Source organism: Lolium perenne, chromosome 6 (assembly GCF_019359855.2).
Source record: "Lolium perenne isolate Kyuss_39 chromosome 6, Kyuss_2.0, whole genome shotgun sequence".
NCBI lineage: Eukaryota > Viridiplantae > Streptophyta > Magnoliopsida > Poales > Poaceae > Lolium > Lolium perenne.
The window spans coordinates 22296024-22314987 of record NC_067249.2 but is presented as its reverse complement, the minus strand read 5'-3'; the positions used below and the strand labels follow the sequence as shown (position 1 = coordinate 22314987).

The following is an 18964-nucleotide window of genomic DNA, read 5'->3' as shown; positions in this document are numbered from 1 at the left end:
GTCTGCTCGAGGACATATCGTCTAGATTTGGTGACCACAGCAGGGGAAGTCAATTATAGGGTACCGTAGATGTAGCGCAAGATAATTAATCACCTCCTGCAACGATAGCTCAACTACTTGAAGACCTCACAAAGTTGCACCCACTAATATATACTAAGTTATCACGTGACAGGTGCGGTCACCAAAATTATTGGGGAAAATTATTGCATAACTACTGTAGCACTGTACAAATTGCTGCATCTATCAGTCGAACTGCTCCCAATTCTCCAGCTTTCCTCCTCCGCTCTCTATTCTTCCTACTACAACCACCTCAAAAGATCACAAAAAAAAAGTGTAGTTTTGTTGTGTCTAGAAGATCTGCGTCGGCAGCAGGCATCCATGGCTAATACCAGAGATGAGCCGCAGCAGCAACCCCTACACATGCTCTTCCTCCCGTACTTCGCTCCGGGACACCTCATTCCGGTCACCGACATGGCCGGCCTATTCGCTGCCCGCGGCGCCAGGTGCACCATCCTCACCACGCCTGTCAACGCCGACATCATCCGTCCGGCCGTCGACCGCGCCAACGACGCCAATCTCCACAGCGTCGGCTCCGGAACAATCGTCATCTCGGTCCTGCCTTTCCCCGACGTCGGGCTCCCGCCGGGCATGGAGAACCTGAGGTCCGTCACCCCGTCCCACGGAGCAGAGTACCATGTCAAGTTCGTCCAGGCCACCCAGCTTCTCCGCGAGCCCTTCGACCGGTTCCTGGCCACCACCCGCCCCCGTGTGGACGCCGTCGTGTCCGACAGCTTCTTTCCCTGGTCCACGGACTCCGCCGCGGCGCACGGCGTCCCGCGGCTCGTGTTCCTCGGCAGCAGCGTGTTCGCCCGGTCCTGCAGCGAGAGCATGCTGCGCAACAACCCGCTAGAGACGGCGAATTGCCCCGGCGACCCTGACGCCCTTGTTTTGCTGCCGGGGCTGCCGCGCCGTGTGGAGCTCAGGCGGAGCCAGCTGCTGGACCCCGGGACGCGGCCGCTAGAGTGGGCGTTCTACCAGAGCAGCAACGCCGCCGACCAGAGGTGCTTTGGCGAAGTGTTTAACAGCTTCCATGAGCTGGAACCGGATTATGTGGAGCACTTCTGCAAGACGCTCGGCCGCCGCGCGTGGCTCGTCGGGCCGGTCGCGCTAGCCACCGAGGACATGACTCCTACCAACGCGTACTCGCCCGACGTGGCGGCCGGATGCTTGCGGTGGCTAAACACGAAGCCGGCCGGCTCTGTGGTGTACGTCTCCTTCGGCACGCTCACCAGTTTCTCCTTTGCTGAGCATCGCGAGATCGCCCGTGGCCTCGACCTCTCCGGCAAGAACTTCGTGTGGGTGCTCAGTGGCAGCGACGACGACCGGTCGGAGTGGATGCCTGAAGGCTTCGCCGAGCTGACCGGCAACAACGACCGCCGGGGCTTCCTTGTACGAGGGTGGGCGCCGCAGACGCTCATCCTAAGCCAGCCGGCGCTGGGTGGGTTCATCACGCACTGCGGCTGGAACTCGGTGCTGGAGGCGGTGAGCGCCGGCGTGCCGATGGTGACATGGCCGCGGTACGCCGACCAGTTCTACAACGAGAAGCTCGTCGTGGAAGTGCTCAAAGTGGGCGTCAGCGTCGGCGCCAAGGACTATGCGTCGTGTATGGAGACCCATGAAGTGATCTCTGGCGAGGTGATCGCTGGATCCATCACCAGATTGATGGGAGGTAGTTTGGAGAGCGAGAACATACGGAAGAAGGCTGAGGAGCTCCGTGTGAAGGCGAGGACCGCGGTGGAGAAAGGTGGAGGTTCCTACAATGATGTTGGGCGGCTGATGGACGAGTTGATGGCTGGTCGGAGACGGAGTGCTGTCAAAGTGGGAGAAGAGATTCAGGCAGTCAATGGATTTTGATATGAGTTGTTGGCTACTTTGCAGTTAATTTGGCTTTGTGCGTCACTGCGTCATATATATGAACAGGCCAGGTTTGAATTCTTGCGGCTTATATCGCCTTCACGTGAACTTCAAAGTTCAATTCATATAAGTATCTTTTAGACGACATGAGCTTAGTCTAGTGGTTGGGATCTCAACGACTGGAGTTCAATTCCTGTCAGGAGCGAATTTCCGGGATTGTCATGCCAAGTCCCGCTTCTACTATATATATCCTCCGCTAGGATTGTCACGCCAAGTTTCGCTTCTACTATATCACATTGTTTTATTATTATTTTTTATATAAGTATCTTTTATTATCCCAAAAATACTTCACGTTTTGGAAAAACCAGCATAAAGGCCGAATCAGAAATCTTCCTCACTTACCAAGCCCAGTTTTCGTCCACCAGGTTCTTGAACTCCTCCTCCACCTGTAGAGCCGAAAGATTTCCCTCACTGCATTGGAAGCAGGCAGTTGCGTTTCCTCCTCCGAAGCCTCACAACAGAAGAACCCTTGTTGGTTGCCCCAAAGCCAGCCCAGAACGGATCGGGTGCGCGATTGAAGAGGGCGCACATCGCTAAGAGGTGGCCCACCTTGTTGCAGTTGACACAGAACGGCTCTGTCGTGCAATCCACTTGGACATGACCTTGCTTGGCGTAGTTGTACCATGTTAAGTGAGTAGCATCCGAGGCGGGGAGGGGCGCCCCACTCCCTCCCGCACCTGCAGCCGCATTGCCAACGGAGGCGGACGCCAACCCTTGTGGCGCCCGAGCTTGTCATGGAGGGCGAGAGCCCGCTCCTCGACCAGGGTCGCGCTCACACAGACCTAGAGGAGGAGGGGGAGGGGCAGGAGCCGGGCCTCCTGCATGTTGCGGCCACTATTCCGGTGCCAAGAAGCAGCACCGCCCTCTCACGGTCACGGTCGAAGTCGTAGTCGCGGTCACGCTGGTGTTGTTGTCGACGTTGTTCTTCCTGCTTCCGATGTAGCTTCTGGCCTAGTTCCTGCTCGCACCCCCAAGAGAAATCTCCCTCCACCTCATCGTACGAATGCTTGGCCCTGGCGTACTGGTCCCGGTCCAAGGGAACCAGTCGACCTCGAGGCTCGCCAAAGGAGGGGAAGAGGGAGAGGACGAGACGCTTAACCCTAGCGAAATGCTTGTGAATGTCATGTATCGGCGCATGAAACCCTAGATCAGAATTTAGGGTTCCAGCGAGGAGCCAAAACCACTTAAGAGGAGGCAGCGGTGGGGTAGAATCGTGAAACTGGGCCGCAGGCGGGGGAGAAGCGATCGTGGACCTTCCATTTTGCCCCTGGGACGCGTGGCACCCAGCGACGGAGGAACCCGTCCGCGTGGGTTGCGAGGCGCGAGCGGCCCACTCCAACTGGGCCGCATAGCCCTAGCCCGGCTCACCAACGTCCGGGCCACCCATCGCAGAGGCAAACCCAAGCTCCCCGAGCGGAGGAGAACTCGGCGATGGCGGCGCAGAAGGAGACGTGGACGGCGGTAGAGGGACAGACAGAGCGTCGATCAGCAGCGAGCATGGAGGCTGCGGGGCCGCCACGCCACCCCCTGGTGGCTGTCGTGGCGCCGCAGAGTCCAGCTCCCCGCCGGTGACCTGAGCTGGATCTGCCGGAGATCTTGGCCGAGACAGAAGTGAGGGAAAATCCACGGCCGCGGGCATCACCAGCCACGTCGCGCAAGGATGGGGGAGTATGAGGGAGCTGTCACCCAGCGACGGCGTCCGCAGCAGCAAGGGTGACTGGGGTTGCGGCCAGGCCCGCTCCAGAAAGCTCCCGAAGCGGACCGGAGCAAGGACCGAGCGGGGGGAGACTAGGACCTCGCCACCCTCGGCGGAGACGTCATAATCGAAGCCAGAGGAGATGGAAGGAGGGAGCTCCGCCTCGAGGCGTGCCCGAAGCGCCTGCAAGCGAGCCTTTGAACGGCGAGAGACGGCCCTGAGCCAGACGCGAGGTGTTGCATGGGACACGTCTCCCCACTCCTAGCTTGAGGAAAACTTACGTAGGATCAGGTTTTTGATAGGATCTATGAGAATAAAAAAAATTTAAAGACAAATCATGTTCAAAAATTCTGAAAAAAGAAACACAACACACATCTATGTTATATATGCAACGTCAAAAATTTGGAACTTCAAATTCGACATACATTTAGAGAGAGAAAAAAGATAAATGTGAGTGTGAATAGTGTGAAATACTACTCAACCAGATATGACACTGTTCATAATAGAATTTGTCTTTCTTATTTCTTTCTTCAAGTTAGATTAGATTTTAAGCTAAATTTTCTTAGAGTTGTAGATACAACCTATATGCATGTTGTTTATTATTTTCAATTTTTTTTTGCATGTTCAAAGTATTTTTTTTCTAGGTTGATCCTACGATCCTACCTAATGGAGGGATCCTATACAAGTCTCTCCCCTGCTAGCTTAGAGCATGTCTAACAGGCTCCTTATTTCTCTGCCCCGTATAACGCGAGTTTGTCTCCGTATCAGAAAAGTGCGTCTAGCTGAACCATTCCGTCCAGCAGACCCCGTATTTCGCCCCGTATTTTGTAGCACGGCCCGCCTGCGGCAAACTCACGGAGCGACGGCGGCATGTACAGCGCGCCGGCGTACCGGCAAGCCGCACGACGACTCCCGACAGCGGAGCGCTTGCATTGCCGCCACCACGCCTCCTCGACGGTGGCGAGGCGGTACTGCGGCCGCGTGCGTACATGCCGAACGGCGGTCGAAATGCGGAGCTGTGGTGAGCGGGATTTCTCGCCGGAGCTAACTGGGGAGGCGGCGGCGCACGACGGAGCTAGGGTTGCGAGTGAGGGGTTAACCCCTCACTCGCACCTTCGCCCGGTATAAGTAGGGGGTGGCGGAGCGGATTTCCTGGGGCCCGTATTCCGCCGAAACGGGCCGGCCCGAATATGGGGCCTGCTAGACGGTCCAAACCGCGGCTGCCCCATATCCCGCCGGAATTTTACGGGGTGGGCGGGTTATAAGGGGCCTGTTAGGCATGCTCTTAGCTCAGCCTGTTGTTTGTCTCTGGCTGACTGATTAGTAGTAGTACTAGCATTGAACGAGGTAGAGGGTGGCGTAGGCTTCACGGCCCTTTGCGCACAGGAAAACATGTGGTGCTTGTTCACTAAGCAAACACATAGCCATCGGGAAATGCACTTTGGCTCATAGGAGCATATGCTCCCATTATGTGAATCCACATTTCAAAGTGTCAAAAAATTCTAAACTAAAATTTTACATATATATCTAGACATTTTATGTTGGTACACAAGTTTTCAAAAAAAAAATTAAAATTATGTGGCTCCTGTAAAAAAGACAAATTTTGATGCTGTAACACGACTACGTACAGTACATTTTTCTGCCTTTTTTGTACACACCACACAAAATGTTGTTTTTCCACGAAAACTTGTGAACGAACATAGGATGTCACAATGTATACCAAAAATTTTATGTCAGATTTTTTCAATATTTATATAATTGTTTTATTATTATTTTCTATAATAGGTGTATATGCACGCGTGTGCCAAAACGCCACCTCCCCATCGGGAAATAATACTTTTGAAAGAGAAAATGCGTAGACTGGCTTGGCTGCTTGCTAGGAAGTCTTGGAAGAGTCAATGGCCCAAATTTCCATCCGCTAGGCCATAAAAATGGCAGTAGCAGAGTTTGAGAGACATCAAACTCTCCCAACTCAGTAGCTAGTTACAGATGGAGATTTTCCTTCCAGCGGTGCTGGGCGAACTCGCAACAAGATCCGTGAGTTTCGTCATCAACAAATACTCCAAGCTGCCGGTGCAGGCTATGGAGATTAACCTGGAGAGGATTCTACTCCGAGCGCAGGTCATCGTCGAGGAGGCCGAGGGGCGGCACATAACAAACCAAGGGATGCTTCTGCAGCTGAGGATGCTCAGGGATGCAATGTACCAAGGCTTCTACGTGCTCGACACACTCCGATACAGAGCTTTTCAAGAAGATGGCACTGGAGATAATAAGGTTCGGAATTACTCTTGGGCTCTGTCCAAATTTAGCTCTGCAAAACGTCTCTGTCTATCTAGCAGCAGCAGCAGCACAAAAGCTTCACAAGAACTTGTAGCTGAAAATGTCCTTGACAATTTGAGAACCATGATTCTTGATGCCAGTGAGTCGGTCATGTTTTTCACATCATATCCTCGCCTGGGCCGCCAGCCTTACAACATGCATATCTTGCTGGGAAATTGCATGTTTGGTCGCCAGATGGAGATGGAACTGATCCTGAACTTCCTGTTGTACACACAGCCTTGCAGTGGTAGACATGACAGGTTTGATGTCCTCCCAATTGTTGGCCCAGCGATTTGCGGGAAGAGTACTCTTGCTGCACACGTCTGCAACGATGAAAGAGTCCGTGATCATTTCTCACAGATTGCCTTCTTTAGACACGGCACATTCAAAGATGAAGACATTGACATTTTGACAGACAGGTGTACAATGAGACATGAGAAGCACAGGAAATTGCTAATTGTTTTTGAGGTAGTTGGGGAACTCAACGATGATTTGTGGGGAAGTCTGTATTCTCTCTCTAGAAAGTGCACTACAAGTGGTAGTAAGATCATAATTACAAGCCGATCTGACAAGATCACAAAGCTTGGGACAACACAGACTATGACTCTGAAGCATCTTCCTTATGAGGCATTCTGGTATTTCTTCAAGGTGATTACATTTGGAAGCACGGATCCTAAGATGCACCCAAGACTAGCATATTTGGCAATGGAGATATCAAAGATGATGAATGGATCTCTTATTTCCGCGAACGTCATTGGTGGCCTACTTAGAAATAATTTTAGCATCCAGTATTGGTGCAAGATTCTGAAGTTCTTGAGAGAATCTGTAGAGAAATCTATATCTATGCATGGTGAGCATCCTTGTGATCTGTTGGCCAAAAATAAATCTTGGTATTTTCGAAGACTGGGTACAACTACTGAAGATGTTTTTATTTCTAGTCATTACCAAACATGTTCTTCTCAAGAGGAACTTCCGGAGATTACTGCACAGGATGTGGTTTATGGAGGCGTCAAACCTCAGGGGGCATTTAAGGCCCTTGCATGGAAGTCCCCGTTACCGCCTTACCGTTGTTACATCAATATCTATGAGATTCAACAACTGCAAACTAGACTTGTCAAGAAGAGGCGCTCTGAATAATAGAGCGGTATTAGATATTCAGATGTGCTTAATGTTGTTGATGCAAGTCTCAAATAGAGTTGTAATATTATACCTTTATATTAACTAGCATAGCGTCCCACGCAAATGCGAGGGCATCATCTTTATTTATTTGAGAATGTGTGCGAATTAAATCTATTGTTTGAGAGATATTCCTATTATGTGACGTTGTTGCGGTCAAAACCCACCGGCGAGCAGCGACGGGCAACACAGTAGAGCCGGGAACAACTTAGGGCTGCGGCTGGCCCTGGTCCCTCCGAGCGACGGCCCGCAAAGCCTCTGGCACATACGTCCGATGCTGATGCAAGGGCGTGCCACCTGACCTATACCTGGTCAGGAAGGTGATGGAGATGCCTCGCTTAGTTTCCTGCATGGCATACACGTAAACATTAAATACGAGCCTCGATCGGCTCTCAGGTTATCCTGTGGATCGGCTCAAGGAGCCGATCCACCCATGATTCGTACGAGGTGCACGAATATATGGTGGTCCTGCTTGATCAAGATAAAGCTAATACGATCTACGACGATTTGGGGTTTTCACCGCATAATCGGATCATCCTACTCACGATTGGGCCTCGCGGCCACGCACGGTGATCGTAAGCCGATCCTAGACAAGGCCTAAAAACCAACACGAGGTTGATCCCCGGAACATCCTGTCTAGGACTAGCAAACGACACCCTACGTGCCGTTGGATCCTCCAACCCTTTGTAAGGCCTAACTATTGCAGATATTAAACTAATCCTTGCAGAACAAGGAGCAACCGTAACGGATCGGATCTACTAAATAAATATCAAGCGGGGTGCCGCCCCCACACCTAAGATAGGTGTGAGGGCGGCTAGATATGCAAGGGTTGCACTACGATAGCATATGATATGAAGAACAATGCTAACCCGGCGGAAGTCCACGCGGCCAACACCCGCCGCGCCATTGAGGCCGGGGAGGAGTCTAGCCATGACTTCTCCATCTGGTCAGAGGATGACAAGTCCCTGACCGACGGGGAGAGCGACCTCCGCTTCCTCGCCGACGGGGAAACGGAGGAGGAGAGTGACGATGATCGCTTCTCCTGCGACGACTTCACCTCTCCTGAGGAGGAGGAGGAGGAGACGGAGGAGGAGGAGGAGGACGACACCCCCTCCGACGAGCCGCCGGCCAAGCGGTTCTGCCCCTGGCCGGGGAACCTCAGCGACTTCGACAGCGACGACGATGACGCTGACGAGGAGGATGAGGACAACGAAGGCCCGGTCGGCGGCCACTGGAGCAGCGACGACGAGCCCGCCGGGAGTAGCGCCGACAGCGGCGACGATGGCGATGACGAGGGCAGTGACGGCCCGTAGATAGGACTTCTAGCATAGGACCAGTAGTAGTAGATGGGGCAATGTATCCCCTAGTATTTCCTTTTGAGAGCAATCAGCTCTTTATGTAAGAAATCCTGCTTATCAACGAAGAACTTCTCCCAATTTGATTTTGCCGATTTCCTTTGAGCTTAATTTAGCCGATTTCCTCTCATACTGATCTTGCCGATTTGTCCCCTTAGCCAATGCGTAATGAGCCGATAGCAATGCATCGGTCCTTTAAAATTCACCCTTCAATTCTTCAACTGATGATTTTAAAATCTGGTGGATAATGTAGAGCCTTCAGGAAAGCCTTTGAATTCTTCCAACCAGACCTAATGATCATCCTAAGCAAGAAAATGCATAGACATCAATGCCTAGCCGATTAAGAAAATCCTCACAAAAGGGACGGCCAATCACTACTTTACCATGTAGTTCGGATTCATGCCACTCTCCAATCTTTGTTAAATGTTTCAATGTAAGCCATGGAATTTGTTCACCAGTGCTTGTATGATGCCCCACCGGGTTGATATAACCCCTTTTGGCTCCTCTTAATTTGCATTAGGATGTAATCCTTGTGGATGATCTTGCGCTCATCGAACTCCTTTCATCCTCTTCCAATAGGTGTCACTTTTTCATTGGCGTCAGTGATCGCGTTTATGCGTTTTTCAAGAGTTGCACAAACATTGATCTTCCAACGCCATCCACTTGGACCTCGTGTCTCGGCCACTTTATTCTTGTTCTTCTTCGTGCGGGGCGCTGGACTCTGCATTGACGACCTCCTCCTCTTCCTCCTCATCCTTCGCCTCGTCATCTTTCTCTTTATCATCCAACCACACACTTTTCTTCCGCAGAGTTATTCCGTTAGCATAAATGATCTGATTTTTAACAATCAGGAGGGAACAAATTTTATGCAGGTTATTCGCAGAGCTTCACACTGGATTCAACAATGGGCTGACCTTCTCCCGGAGAACCAGTGCGAGGCTATGGATACTGGATGCAACCATCTGCTAACGGTTACTCGGGACTTCTATTTCCGGGCTACTGGGATACTAGTAGGCTTCATAATGGATAGCTATATGTTGCTTCTCATTTTAGAAGGGTTGATACATGTCTCAACCCTCATTGATTCATGATGTAAACTTTACATACTTTTAAATAAATGAAAAGGCCATGTGCATTGATTGATGCAGAGGCTGGGGTGTACCCCCATTTCGAAAAAGAACACTCTTCTTCCCTTGCATCACTGGCGCATCTGCCAGTCGTCGTCATTCTGTCGAATAGGTTGTTGGCGTCGGGCTCGATCTCGAGCGGACCCATCCTTTGCGGTTATGAGGACGTATGCCATGTGAAGAGAAGGCTTGTGTCTCCGTGTCGTGAATTTAATTGTTGACGCCACTTATCGGATATCGGGGAAAACATGGCATTGAGGTTGAACCCACCGTTCGACATGTTGTCGGTGTAATGTGGTGAGAACCTTGCCATCATGCTGGCCGCTTTGTGGAAGAAACCCGACATATACGGGAAGGCGACACCTGACATGTATGTGGTGCTACTCGCCTTACCACTCCATGGGCTTCCACCGGTGGCGCCGGTGCTAGTAGTCAGCATGGCGATGTGTGCCACATTGACAGTCGTGGTCTTCTTGACGTTAGCCTTCCCGCACCGGCCTTTCCACGCTATCGTCTCGTAGCGGTGGCGCACCACGCTATTTGTCCCAATCTTCTTGCGACCACGTCGCTGGCTCTAACTTCGCGGCAGCGCTTTGCATGGCTTGTTGAAGAGAGGCTTCGTGCGCTTCTTGCCAGCAGCCTTTGTTGTCGTCGTCTTTCGATCTTTCAGTGTTATGGCTGCTACAGCTCGGTACGCGATGGCGGCGACATCAAGGTTTGGGCGGGAAACAATAGCGATGAATCAAGAGAAATAAGAAAGTCAGTGGAAGAAATGAAAGACAGTTAAGAATTGTGAGGTATATAAACCAGCCGTTGTGCCAATGACACGGCTGGCTGGCCAATCGCCACATCGCCATCGCGGTGCGTCTGACGCGATTGCAAGGAGCCATATGTAGCGGGGCGACCTTCAAGTGCCGAACATGGTATTGAACCGTGCCGGACAGAAAAGCCCTTTGGAGCGTGGCTTTCTATTCGAAGTGTCTCAAAATCTGCTATGTGTGTGCTCAGTCAAGACCTACATCATACAATTACATTGTGATTCATAGATATGAGTTGCAAGTTGAATTGTAACTAACAATTTAAATTGTAAGTATAGTTGCAACTCATTTTTTTAGTTTTTTTTCGATAAAGGGAATATATTAATATCAAAAGATACCAATTACACCCAGCCTCTGCAACAACGCTCCACCCTAATGGCAGTGCGGATGCACACAGCCAAAAAAGAGAAAATAAAACTAAGAAATAAAAGTCCCGCTACAGCCTTCCAGACCTAGCAACAGCAATACAACCACCACCGTGACAACACCTGAAGTCTGAGACTCTCCAAAAAGCACGCCTCCAAGAAGGAAACGATTGCACCAGCACCGTCGTCGCCCGACCAAAGGTCTTAGGATTTCTCCCTGAAGATAGTCCCCACTCTCAAAACAATGCCTCCAACAAGAACATTGCCAGGCACAACCAGTTAAGGCCAGACCTTGGGTTTTCACCCTGAGAGGTAAGACTCCGGACTTCCCCTGTGCTGCCGCCCCCACATGCATACCACTGCTGCAAGCCCGGAACGCCAAGCAGATCCTTCAGCATCACGTTGACTCGAACCTCCTTTAGTCAGTCCACCAATCCGTCCTTCATGATATTCCTTCTTCTGACTTCACCATGGACCAAAAAGTCACCAGATGTCAACACAGAATATAGCTTCGCGGCGCTCCCTCCGGAACCAAACGGTCGGAATAAAAACATGGGTGCGCGCGACCGAATACCACCCGATCTAGCAAATTGCAGGCAAAATATGCCTTTGTTCCATTCGCCGTGAGCTTTCCGGAACTCATCTCTCCAGCCAGATCAAAGCAAACTGACTTCCGGTAGATCTTCATCTTCGCTTGCGAGAAACCCGAGGACCGCCACCAAAAACAAAGCAAGACCAGCAGCCCCCACGCCGCCAGTCCTTCCTGCCGGATCACCAGGGAAGAAGACGGCGGCGCGGATCATGCGTACCACCGCTGAACCATCACCGGGGGCGGAGGCCGCCATCGCTCCACCGAATCCTCCATGCCTACCGACGGAGAGCATCAGGCCCCGGCCAAGTAGCCGTGCCGCCCGGCTTCCTCCACCGGTGCTTCATCACCTCCCATGGAACGCCACCATGGAAACCCTCTCCTCCCCCTCGTCGTTCGACGGAAGGGGCGCCGCCACCGCTGTCGTGGCCGAGGCCGGGGCCGGGGCTGTGGCCGGGCTGGGGCCGAAGCCGGGGCCAAGGCCAAGGCCGGGGCCAGGGCAGGCAGCAGCGGCGATCCGGGGGCGGCTGCTCGGAGCGGGGCGGGTAGATCCTCCGCCGCCGCCCGGGAGGGGAGCGGGAGAGGAGGAGGCGGCGGCTAGGTTAGGGAGAGGAGGCGGCCGTCTTTTAAAAATGGGGAGAATTTCACTTCCCGGCCTCTGCACCAACCAGGGATGCACACAGCCATTTGGCATGAGTACTAAGATTTTTAATCTTGGTTAAGATTAAAGCATAGTCCTCAAGATAAATTGCGTGAGTACCAGGTCTAGCCTGGGCCTCAAGTATAAATGGAAACCTAAATTCGCGTCCGTGAGGATTTGAACTCAGGTGCTGGGTTTGTTCATCCACTCCCCCAACCAGTTGCGTGAGGATTTGAACTCATTTTTTTAGTTGCGAGTTGGAACGCAACTAAGTTAAATTTAATTCGTGATTCCCGCTAGTCACGATTGCAACATGGGTTAGATGATGACATCATTTACTGAAAACGAAGTTAGTTGTCGCTGAAGATCTGGTCACACCTTTTTTAGCATATCAGGCTGCACGGTTACAAAGTAGCCGTCTCTGCAAAGTACTAGCAACAGCAAAGCAGCCCACTTATTTTCGGCGCAACTGGTGAAGCCACTTAGCACATCCATCACGAGGAAATTAATAAATCGCTACGTTACAAACCTTGGTCACCAGAATTGTTTCATAGCAACCAAAAAGAAAAGGAAAAAAATGCTGCATCAATCACTCGATCTTCTGCATCAAAAGCCGCATCTAAATCTCCTCCAGTCTCCCCGAGAAATAGTGTGTGCATTCACCACTGGATAAGCCGTCACTCTTCCTCCTCCGCTCTTTCAAGAGCTAGCACAGTTCTTGGGGAGAAAAGAGATACTCCATGGATACTACTACCAGAAATGAGCCGCAGCAGCAACCCCTGCGCATCCTCTTCCTCCCGTACTTCGCCCCTGGGCACCTCATTCCGGCGGCGGACATGGCCGCGGTATTCGCCGCCCGAGGCGCCAGGTGCACCATCCTCACCACGCCCGTCAACGCCGACATCATCCGTCCAGCCGTCGACCGGGCCAACAACGCAAACGACTCCAACCCAGCAATACCGATCGACATCTCCGTCGTGCCTTTCCCCGACGTCGGGCTCCCGCCGGGCTTCGAGAACGTCAGGTACATGAACCAGTCCCACGGACCAGAGCACTACGGCAAGTTCCTCCATGCCGCGCTGCTTCTCCGGGAGCCCTTCGACCGGTTCCTGGCTGCCGCCCGCCCCGGTGTCGACGGCGTCGTGACCGACAGCTTCTTCACCTGGTCCCAAGACGCCGCCGCCGCGCACGGCGTCCCGCGGCTCGTGTTCCTCGGCATCAGCGTCTTCGCGCGGTCCTGCTTCGAAAGCACGCTGCGCAACAACCCGCTTGAGGCTTGCCCAGAGGACGACGACGATCCGGACGCCCTTGTTTTGCTGCCCGGGCTGCCGCACCGTGTGGAGCTGAGGAGGCGGCAGATTTTGGATCCCCGGAAGCGGCTGTTGGAGTGGCAATTCTACGAGAGCGCCAGCGCGGCGGACCGGAGGAGCTTCGGCGAGGTGTTCAACAGCTTCCGCGAGCTCGAGCCGGACTACGTGGAGCACTTCCACGCCAATCTCAGCCGCCGCGGGTGGCTCGTCGGGCCCGTCGCGCTTGCCACCGACAGCAGAGATGTGGTCGCGACAGGAGGCATTAGTACCGACGGTGTCGCCGACAGCTGCATCCGGTGGCTAGACGCGAAGCCGGTAGGCTCCGTGGTGTATGTCTCCTTCGGCACGTTGACCAGTTTCTCGCCTGCCGACCTGGTCGAGCTGATGGAACCCATGTATCCTCAGCTGCTCATCCACCTCCTCCTTAGAGCGCGACCACGGTTTCCTGTGAACACTGAACAGATCGGGCTGCGGCAAAGGGATTTCCCTCTCATCCCCGTCAATAAACAACATTCTATAGATAATATTATCTAAACTAGAGTCAGTTGTAACAAATTGGTGACTCTTCATAGCAGCAATATCAAGCCTTATAGGAGTTAATTTCACATCAGTAGGGTCAAGAGGAAGATCTAGATATGCCAAAATACGCGAGGCAACAATTCATCCAAAAATTACCTTACTACCTTCTTAATACAAGCAACTTCAAACTAATGGCTTTATTGCAAAGATGGTGGTTGCACTACTACTACTGGGCAGTGAGTCTTGCTATATCTAACTCTCTGCTCTTATGGATGGTGGTATGCTTCTGCTTGCAATTGCTTGGTATCCTTCTTGTGAGGCATGGCTCTCCTTTTATAGAAGGAGAGGGCTTTCTGTACCGTCATCGTGGCTCTTCTCGCTGCTTCTTCATGGACACACGTGTTTCTTATGTGCATGACACTTCGTGCCATAGTATTTACATAAATTATTGACATGCTGAGCGACAGGTGCCATGCATTCGTGGCAGCCTTTGTAGATTCTCCACTCTTCAAGAATTCACGAGAGCATATTGTATGGCTGTCATATGTGCTACCAAACATATGCTCTTAGTTTTTGTAGATTTCATATTATTGATGTAGCCTTTGTAGACGACCACTATTGTGTCTTGGAACTTGTGGCATTCTCTTTTGCTTGATTGGTTTCTTCTCGTCTTCATGCAGAATCATCTCGATTCCTTTAGGCTGATGCATGCTGGTGATACTTACACAATTATGATTAGAATTAAGATTAAGAAGTTTATTATCATTACTATTATTATTTTTATATATTTTTTTAATTTCAAAAATTTATCATGCATTTCGGTATAGGTCCTCCACGCCCGAATAATTGATAGCAATATCAATATAAATTTTGATTGGATAGATTTGGCCTAGTCCTCCGCGCCCGAATACAGATAACACTTCTTTAATTTTAATCTCACACATAAGATTAAGACCATCTGTTAATGCATTTTAAGCATATGTAGATTAACCTGGTGCCTAAAAAACACCCTTACATTGTTTTTATTAGTATATGATAGATAGAAATAGAGAAGTTAATAGTTGCTACACTTTTTTAGCGGATAGAGATATTCCAAGTTCATGTTTCACATGATGATCGCTAGATAGGGAACAGGCCATTTTTTAGTTTCTTTGAAGCCATCGTGTCGAGTTCAATTTGTTATATATGGAAGCTATCTATGTGAGGGAAATTCACTTTGGCTCATAGGAGCATATGAACCTATTATGTGAAAATACATTTGTAAGTGTCAAAAAAATCCGAAATAAAATTTTGCATGTACATCCAGACATAGACATTGTATGTTCGTACACAAGTTTTCAGAAAATTTTATTTTTTTATGTGTCTCCTGTAAAAAAGACAAATTTTGATGCTACAACAAGATTATGTATAGGACATTTTTTTGTCTTTTTTGTACATGCCACATAAAATGTTGTTTTTTCACGAAAACTTGTGTACGAACATAAAATGTCACAATGTACACCACAAATTTTATGTCCAAATTTTTTAACATTTTTAAAATTATTTTTTAATTATTTTGCATAATGGGTGCAAATGCTCCTACGAGCCAAAATGCCTCTATGTGACTCTTTTTCTTTTGTGAAACACAACATGTATCCTTCTTTTTTTCCAAATGAACTGACCATTTTGTTTTCCCATGTACGATCTTTTTTGGAGATGTGGAACAAAAAAAAGGAGATGCCCTTTCTCAATACTTTGTACATATAGATTCTTGTACGTAACATTTTTTATCTTTTAATCTTACACTTTAAGATTAAAATTATTGGTTAATATATTTTAAGCATATTTGGATTAACATGTTATCTCAAAAAACATCTTTATATTGCTTTTAGTATTATACTGCTTTTAGTATATAATAGATAGAAATAGAAGATAGATAGATAGATAGACTAAGCTTATATTTTTCTTGAAAAATTAAACCAAGTAAACTTTGACTAACCTTTTAGAAAAATCTATCAACAAATATAATATTTTGTAGATACCATACGAAAATATATTTCATTATCAATCTAATGATACTGATTTTGTATTTTGCATGCTAATAATTTTTGGTAAAAACTTAGTCAAATTTAACATAGTTTGACTTTCTAAAAATAATATAAGCCGTAAATTTTGAGATAGAGGTAGTAACAGATTATTCTGGTTGAAACCGAAGCAAATTTCTAACCTTTCGATTTAGTTTGATTCGTGTTGGCCGGGGAGGTGCACCTGTATTGCAACTTAGAGCATCTCCAGTTGCGTCCCTAAAAAAACGTCCGACACGATGATTTGTGACGTATTTGGGGACAGCGCTGGACAAAAAGAAACAAAAAAATCTGTAAAAAGATAGGCCCTTCCCAGCCGTATCCCTCAAACAGCATCCGAATGCATGTATTTTAATAGAGGAGACCATCCCGTGTAGAAAACGTAGGTGACAGAAAGTGTTGGAAAAGAGAATGACATGTAGAAACTAAGGGTTTCATGCATGCGTCCGGATGTTGTTTTTGTGTCTAGCGTTTTCGGTAGACTCTCTACCGGAGACATCAGACACAAAATAAGACGCTATTTAGCTTTGAAGAACATGATTAGCGTTTTTCTTCATTTCTTATTCGCGGTCCCTAAACACGATCGGAGATGCTCTTACCGCTTTCTGGTTTGGGAATAATTGTGAGGCGGAGAGAATCTGCCAAATATGCCAAACAAAAATCATATGTTCTGCTTGCATCGGAAGTCATCGAAAACTTGCAATAGCGCCGAGAGCAAATTTGGATCTGGCCGAGATGACCTGTCGCGTTCACTGCACATGTCCCGGTCAGATCATGCCTCCTCGATTTAAACAACTAGAGCGCCGAACGGAACGACACGAGCGAGCAAGCTGCCTACCGGCAACACCCATTCATGGCTACGCAGCATGAGCGGCAGCAGCAGCAACCGCTGCACATCCTCTTCCTCCCTTTCTTCGCGCCTGGGCACCTCCTTCCGGCCGCCGACGTGGCCGCGATTTTCGCCGCCCGCGGCGCGAGGTGCACCATCCTCACCACGCCCGTCAACGCCAACATCATCCGTCCGGCCGTCGACCGTGCCAACGACGCCCGTACTCTCCATGGCACCGGTTCCCGAGCAATCGATATCGCCGTGATGCCGTTCCCCGACGTGGGGCTCCCGCCGGGCGTCGAGAACTACATGGCCCTTACCACGCTCCAGGTAGACTGCCGCGCCAAGTTCATGCGAGCCGTGCAGCTGGTCCAAGAACCATTCCACCGGTTCCTGGCCGCCAACCGCCTCGATGCCGTCGTGTCCGACAGCTTCTTCAGCTGGTCCGCGGATGCCGCGGCGGAGCACGGCATCCCGCGGCTCGTGATCACCGGTACCAGCGTGTTCGCGCGGTCCTGCAACGAGAGCATGTTGCGCAACAACCCGTTGCAGACAGCGACGTGTGAGGGCAATCCTGAAGCTCTTGTTTCGCTCCCGAGGCTGCCGCACCGTGTCGAGCTGCGCCGGAGCCAGATGATGGACCCCGGGAAGCAGCCGGAGGCGTGGGCGTTCTACCAGAGCAACAACGCCGCCGACCAGAGGAGCTTCGGCGAGGTGTTCAACAGCTTCCACGAGCTGGAGCCAGACTACGTGGAACACTTCCAGACGACGCTCGGCCGCCGCGCGTTTCTCGTGGGGCCGGTCGCCCTCGCCACCAGAGACATGGCTGCCAGCGGCGCCAACGTCAACGCAGACGTTAGCAAGGATTGCTGTCTGCGGTGGCTAGACACGAAGCCCGCCGGCTCAGTGGTGTACGTCTCCTTTGGCACGGCAACACGTTTCTCGCCGGCGGAGCTGCGCGAGATATCCCGTGGCCTCGACCTCTCCGGCAAGAACTTCGTGTGGGCCATTAGTGCCAGCGAAAGCACCGAATCGTCAGAATGGATGCCAGAAGACTTCGCCAAGCTGACGGCAAACGTCAGCGACAGCCGCGGCTTCATCATCCGGGGCTGGGCGCCGCAGACGCTCATCCTGAACCACCCCGCCCTCGGCGGGTTCATGATGCACTGCGGCTGGAACTCTGTACTGGAGGCCGTGAGCGCCGGTGCACGCAAGAGAAATCTCCCTCCACCTCATCGTACGAATGCTTGGCCCTGGCGTACCAGTCCCGGTCCAAGGGAACCAGTCGACCTCGAGGCTCGCCGAAGGAGGGGGAGAGGGAGAGGACGAGACGCTTAACCCTAGCGAAATGCTTGTGAATGTTATGTATCGGCGCATGAAACCCTAGATCAGAACTTAGCGTTCCAACGAGGAGCCAAAACCACTTAAGAGGAGGCGGCGACGGGGTAGAATCGTGAAACTGGGCCACAGGCGGGGGAGAATCGTGAAACTGGGCCACAGGCCCGGAGTACCAGAGATGCCAACCATGCCCCGCCACCAGAGAGGCAACGGCCCACCCTTGCGTAGCCAGTCGCCCAGCTACCGCCGAACAAGGAAGCTCCTCCGAGCTCCCCAATCCACGCCAACCTACCGCGGGCAGGATACCCATGGCAGAGTACACACTCCAACAAGACAGGCTTGAAGCAATGGCATCTCAAGACAGTGGCCAACACACAGAGAACGAGCTCCGACCAACGCCGGCATTGGCCAGCCACCAGTCAGGAGTTTCGACCAACGTCGGCGTTGTAGGAAGTTGTCGTGCCGACGCCGAGCTCAGTATATCCGAGCCCTATCAGATCTACGCGGGGGGAGGGGGGGCGTAGCAGCCATTGACTCCAGAAGAGGAACCTTGCAACAATGCTAGATCCGCGTCGCTGCGGTGACCCACAGCTAGCCCAGAGTCCTCGGGAGCAGCTACACCATAATGTGGAGCCGCAAGATATATGCAAGCAAGACGAAGGGGGTAGGGGGAATGAAGGGAGGAATCGATGTGGATGAGCGACTGGAAGTCCAACTGCAGCCAACCGGATGCCGTCCGTTGGCGGCGACAGCGAGTGAATGGGAGAGGAAGCTCTGGAAGGGGAGCGCTACACTAGGTGTTCCGTCGCCCCCCGGGTCGTCCCTACGGGAGCGACACGAGAGAGG

The 18964-nt window shown here is 51.1% G+C and overlaps 4 protein-coding genes across 4 annotated transcripts; all 4 read left to right on the top strand.

Annotated features, from left to right (window-relative positions):
* The first annotated feature begins 201 nt into the window (after nucleotides 1–201).
* On the top strand, nucleotides 202–2005 carry LOC127308628 (scopoletin glucosyltransferase). The gene has a single exon (XM_051339496.2). It carries the CDS (start codon nucleotides 379–381, stop codon nucleotides 1912–1914), a length of 1536 nt encoding a protein of 511 aa, XP_051195456.1. The 5' UTR covers nucleotides 202–378; the 3' UTR covers nucleotides 1915–2005.
* A 3533-nt stretch (nucleotides 2006–5538) lies between these two features.
* Nucleotides 5539–7260, top strand: LOC127308629 (putative disease resistance RPP13-like protein 1). Its single transcript, XM_051339497.2, has one exon. The coding sequence runs from the start codon at nucleotides 5660–5662 to the stop codon at nucleotides 7124–7126; it is 1467 nt and encodes a 488-aa protein (XP_051195457.1). The 5' UTR covers nucleotides 5539–5659; the 3' UTR covers nucleotides 7127–7260.
* Nucleotides 7261–12632: 5372 nt separating this feature from the next.
* On the top strand, nucleotides 12633–14593 carry LOC127308633 (probable UDP-glucosyl transferase 73B6). The gene is made up of 2 exons (XM_051339500.2): nucleotides 12633–13842; nucleotides 14569–14593. The coding sequence occupies exons 1-2, from the start codon at nucleotides 12800–12802 to the stop codon at nucleotides 14591–14593; spliced, it is 1068 nt and encodes a 355-aa protein (XP_051195460.2). The 5' UTR covers nucleotides 12633–12799.
* Nucleotides 14594–16801: 2208 nt separating this feature from the next.
* Nucleotides 16802–18600, top strand: LOC127308632 (UDP-glucose flavonoid 3-O-glucosyltransferase 7-like). Its single transcript, XM_051339499.2, has one exon. It carries the CDS (start codon nucleotides 16805–16807, stop codon nucleotides 18116–18118), a length of 1314 nt encoding a protein of 437 aa, XP_051195459.1. The 5' UTR covers nucleotides 16802–16804; the 3' UTR covers nucleotides 18119–18600.
* The last annotated feature ends 364 nt before the right edge of the window (nucleotides 18601–18964 follow it).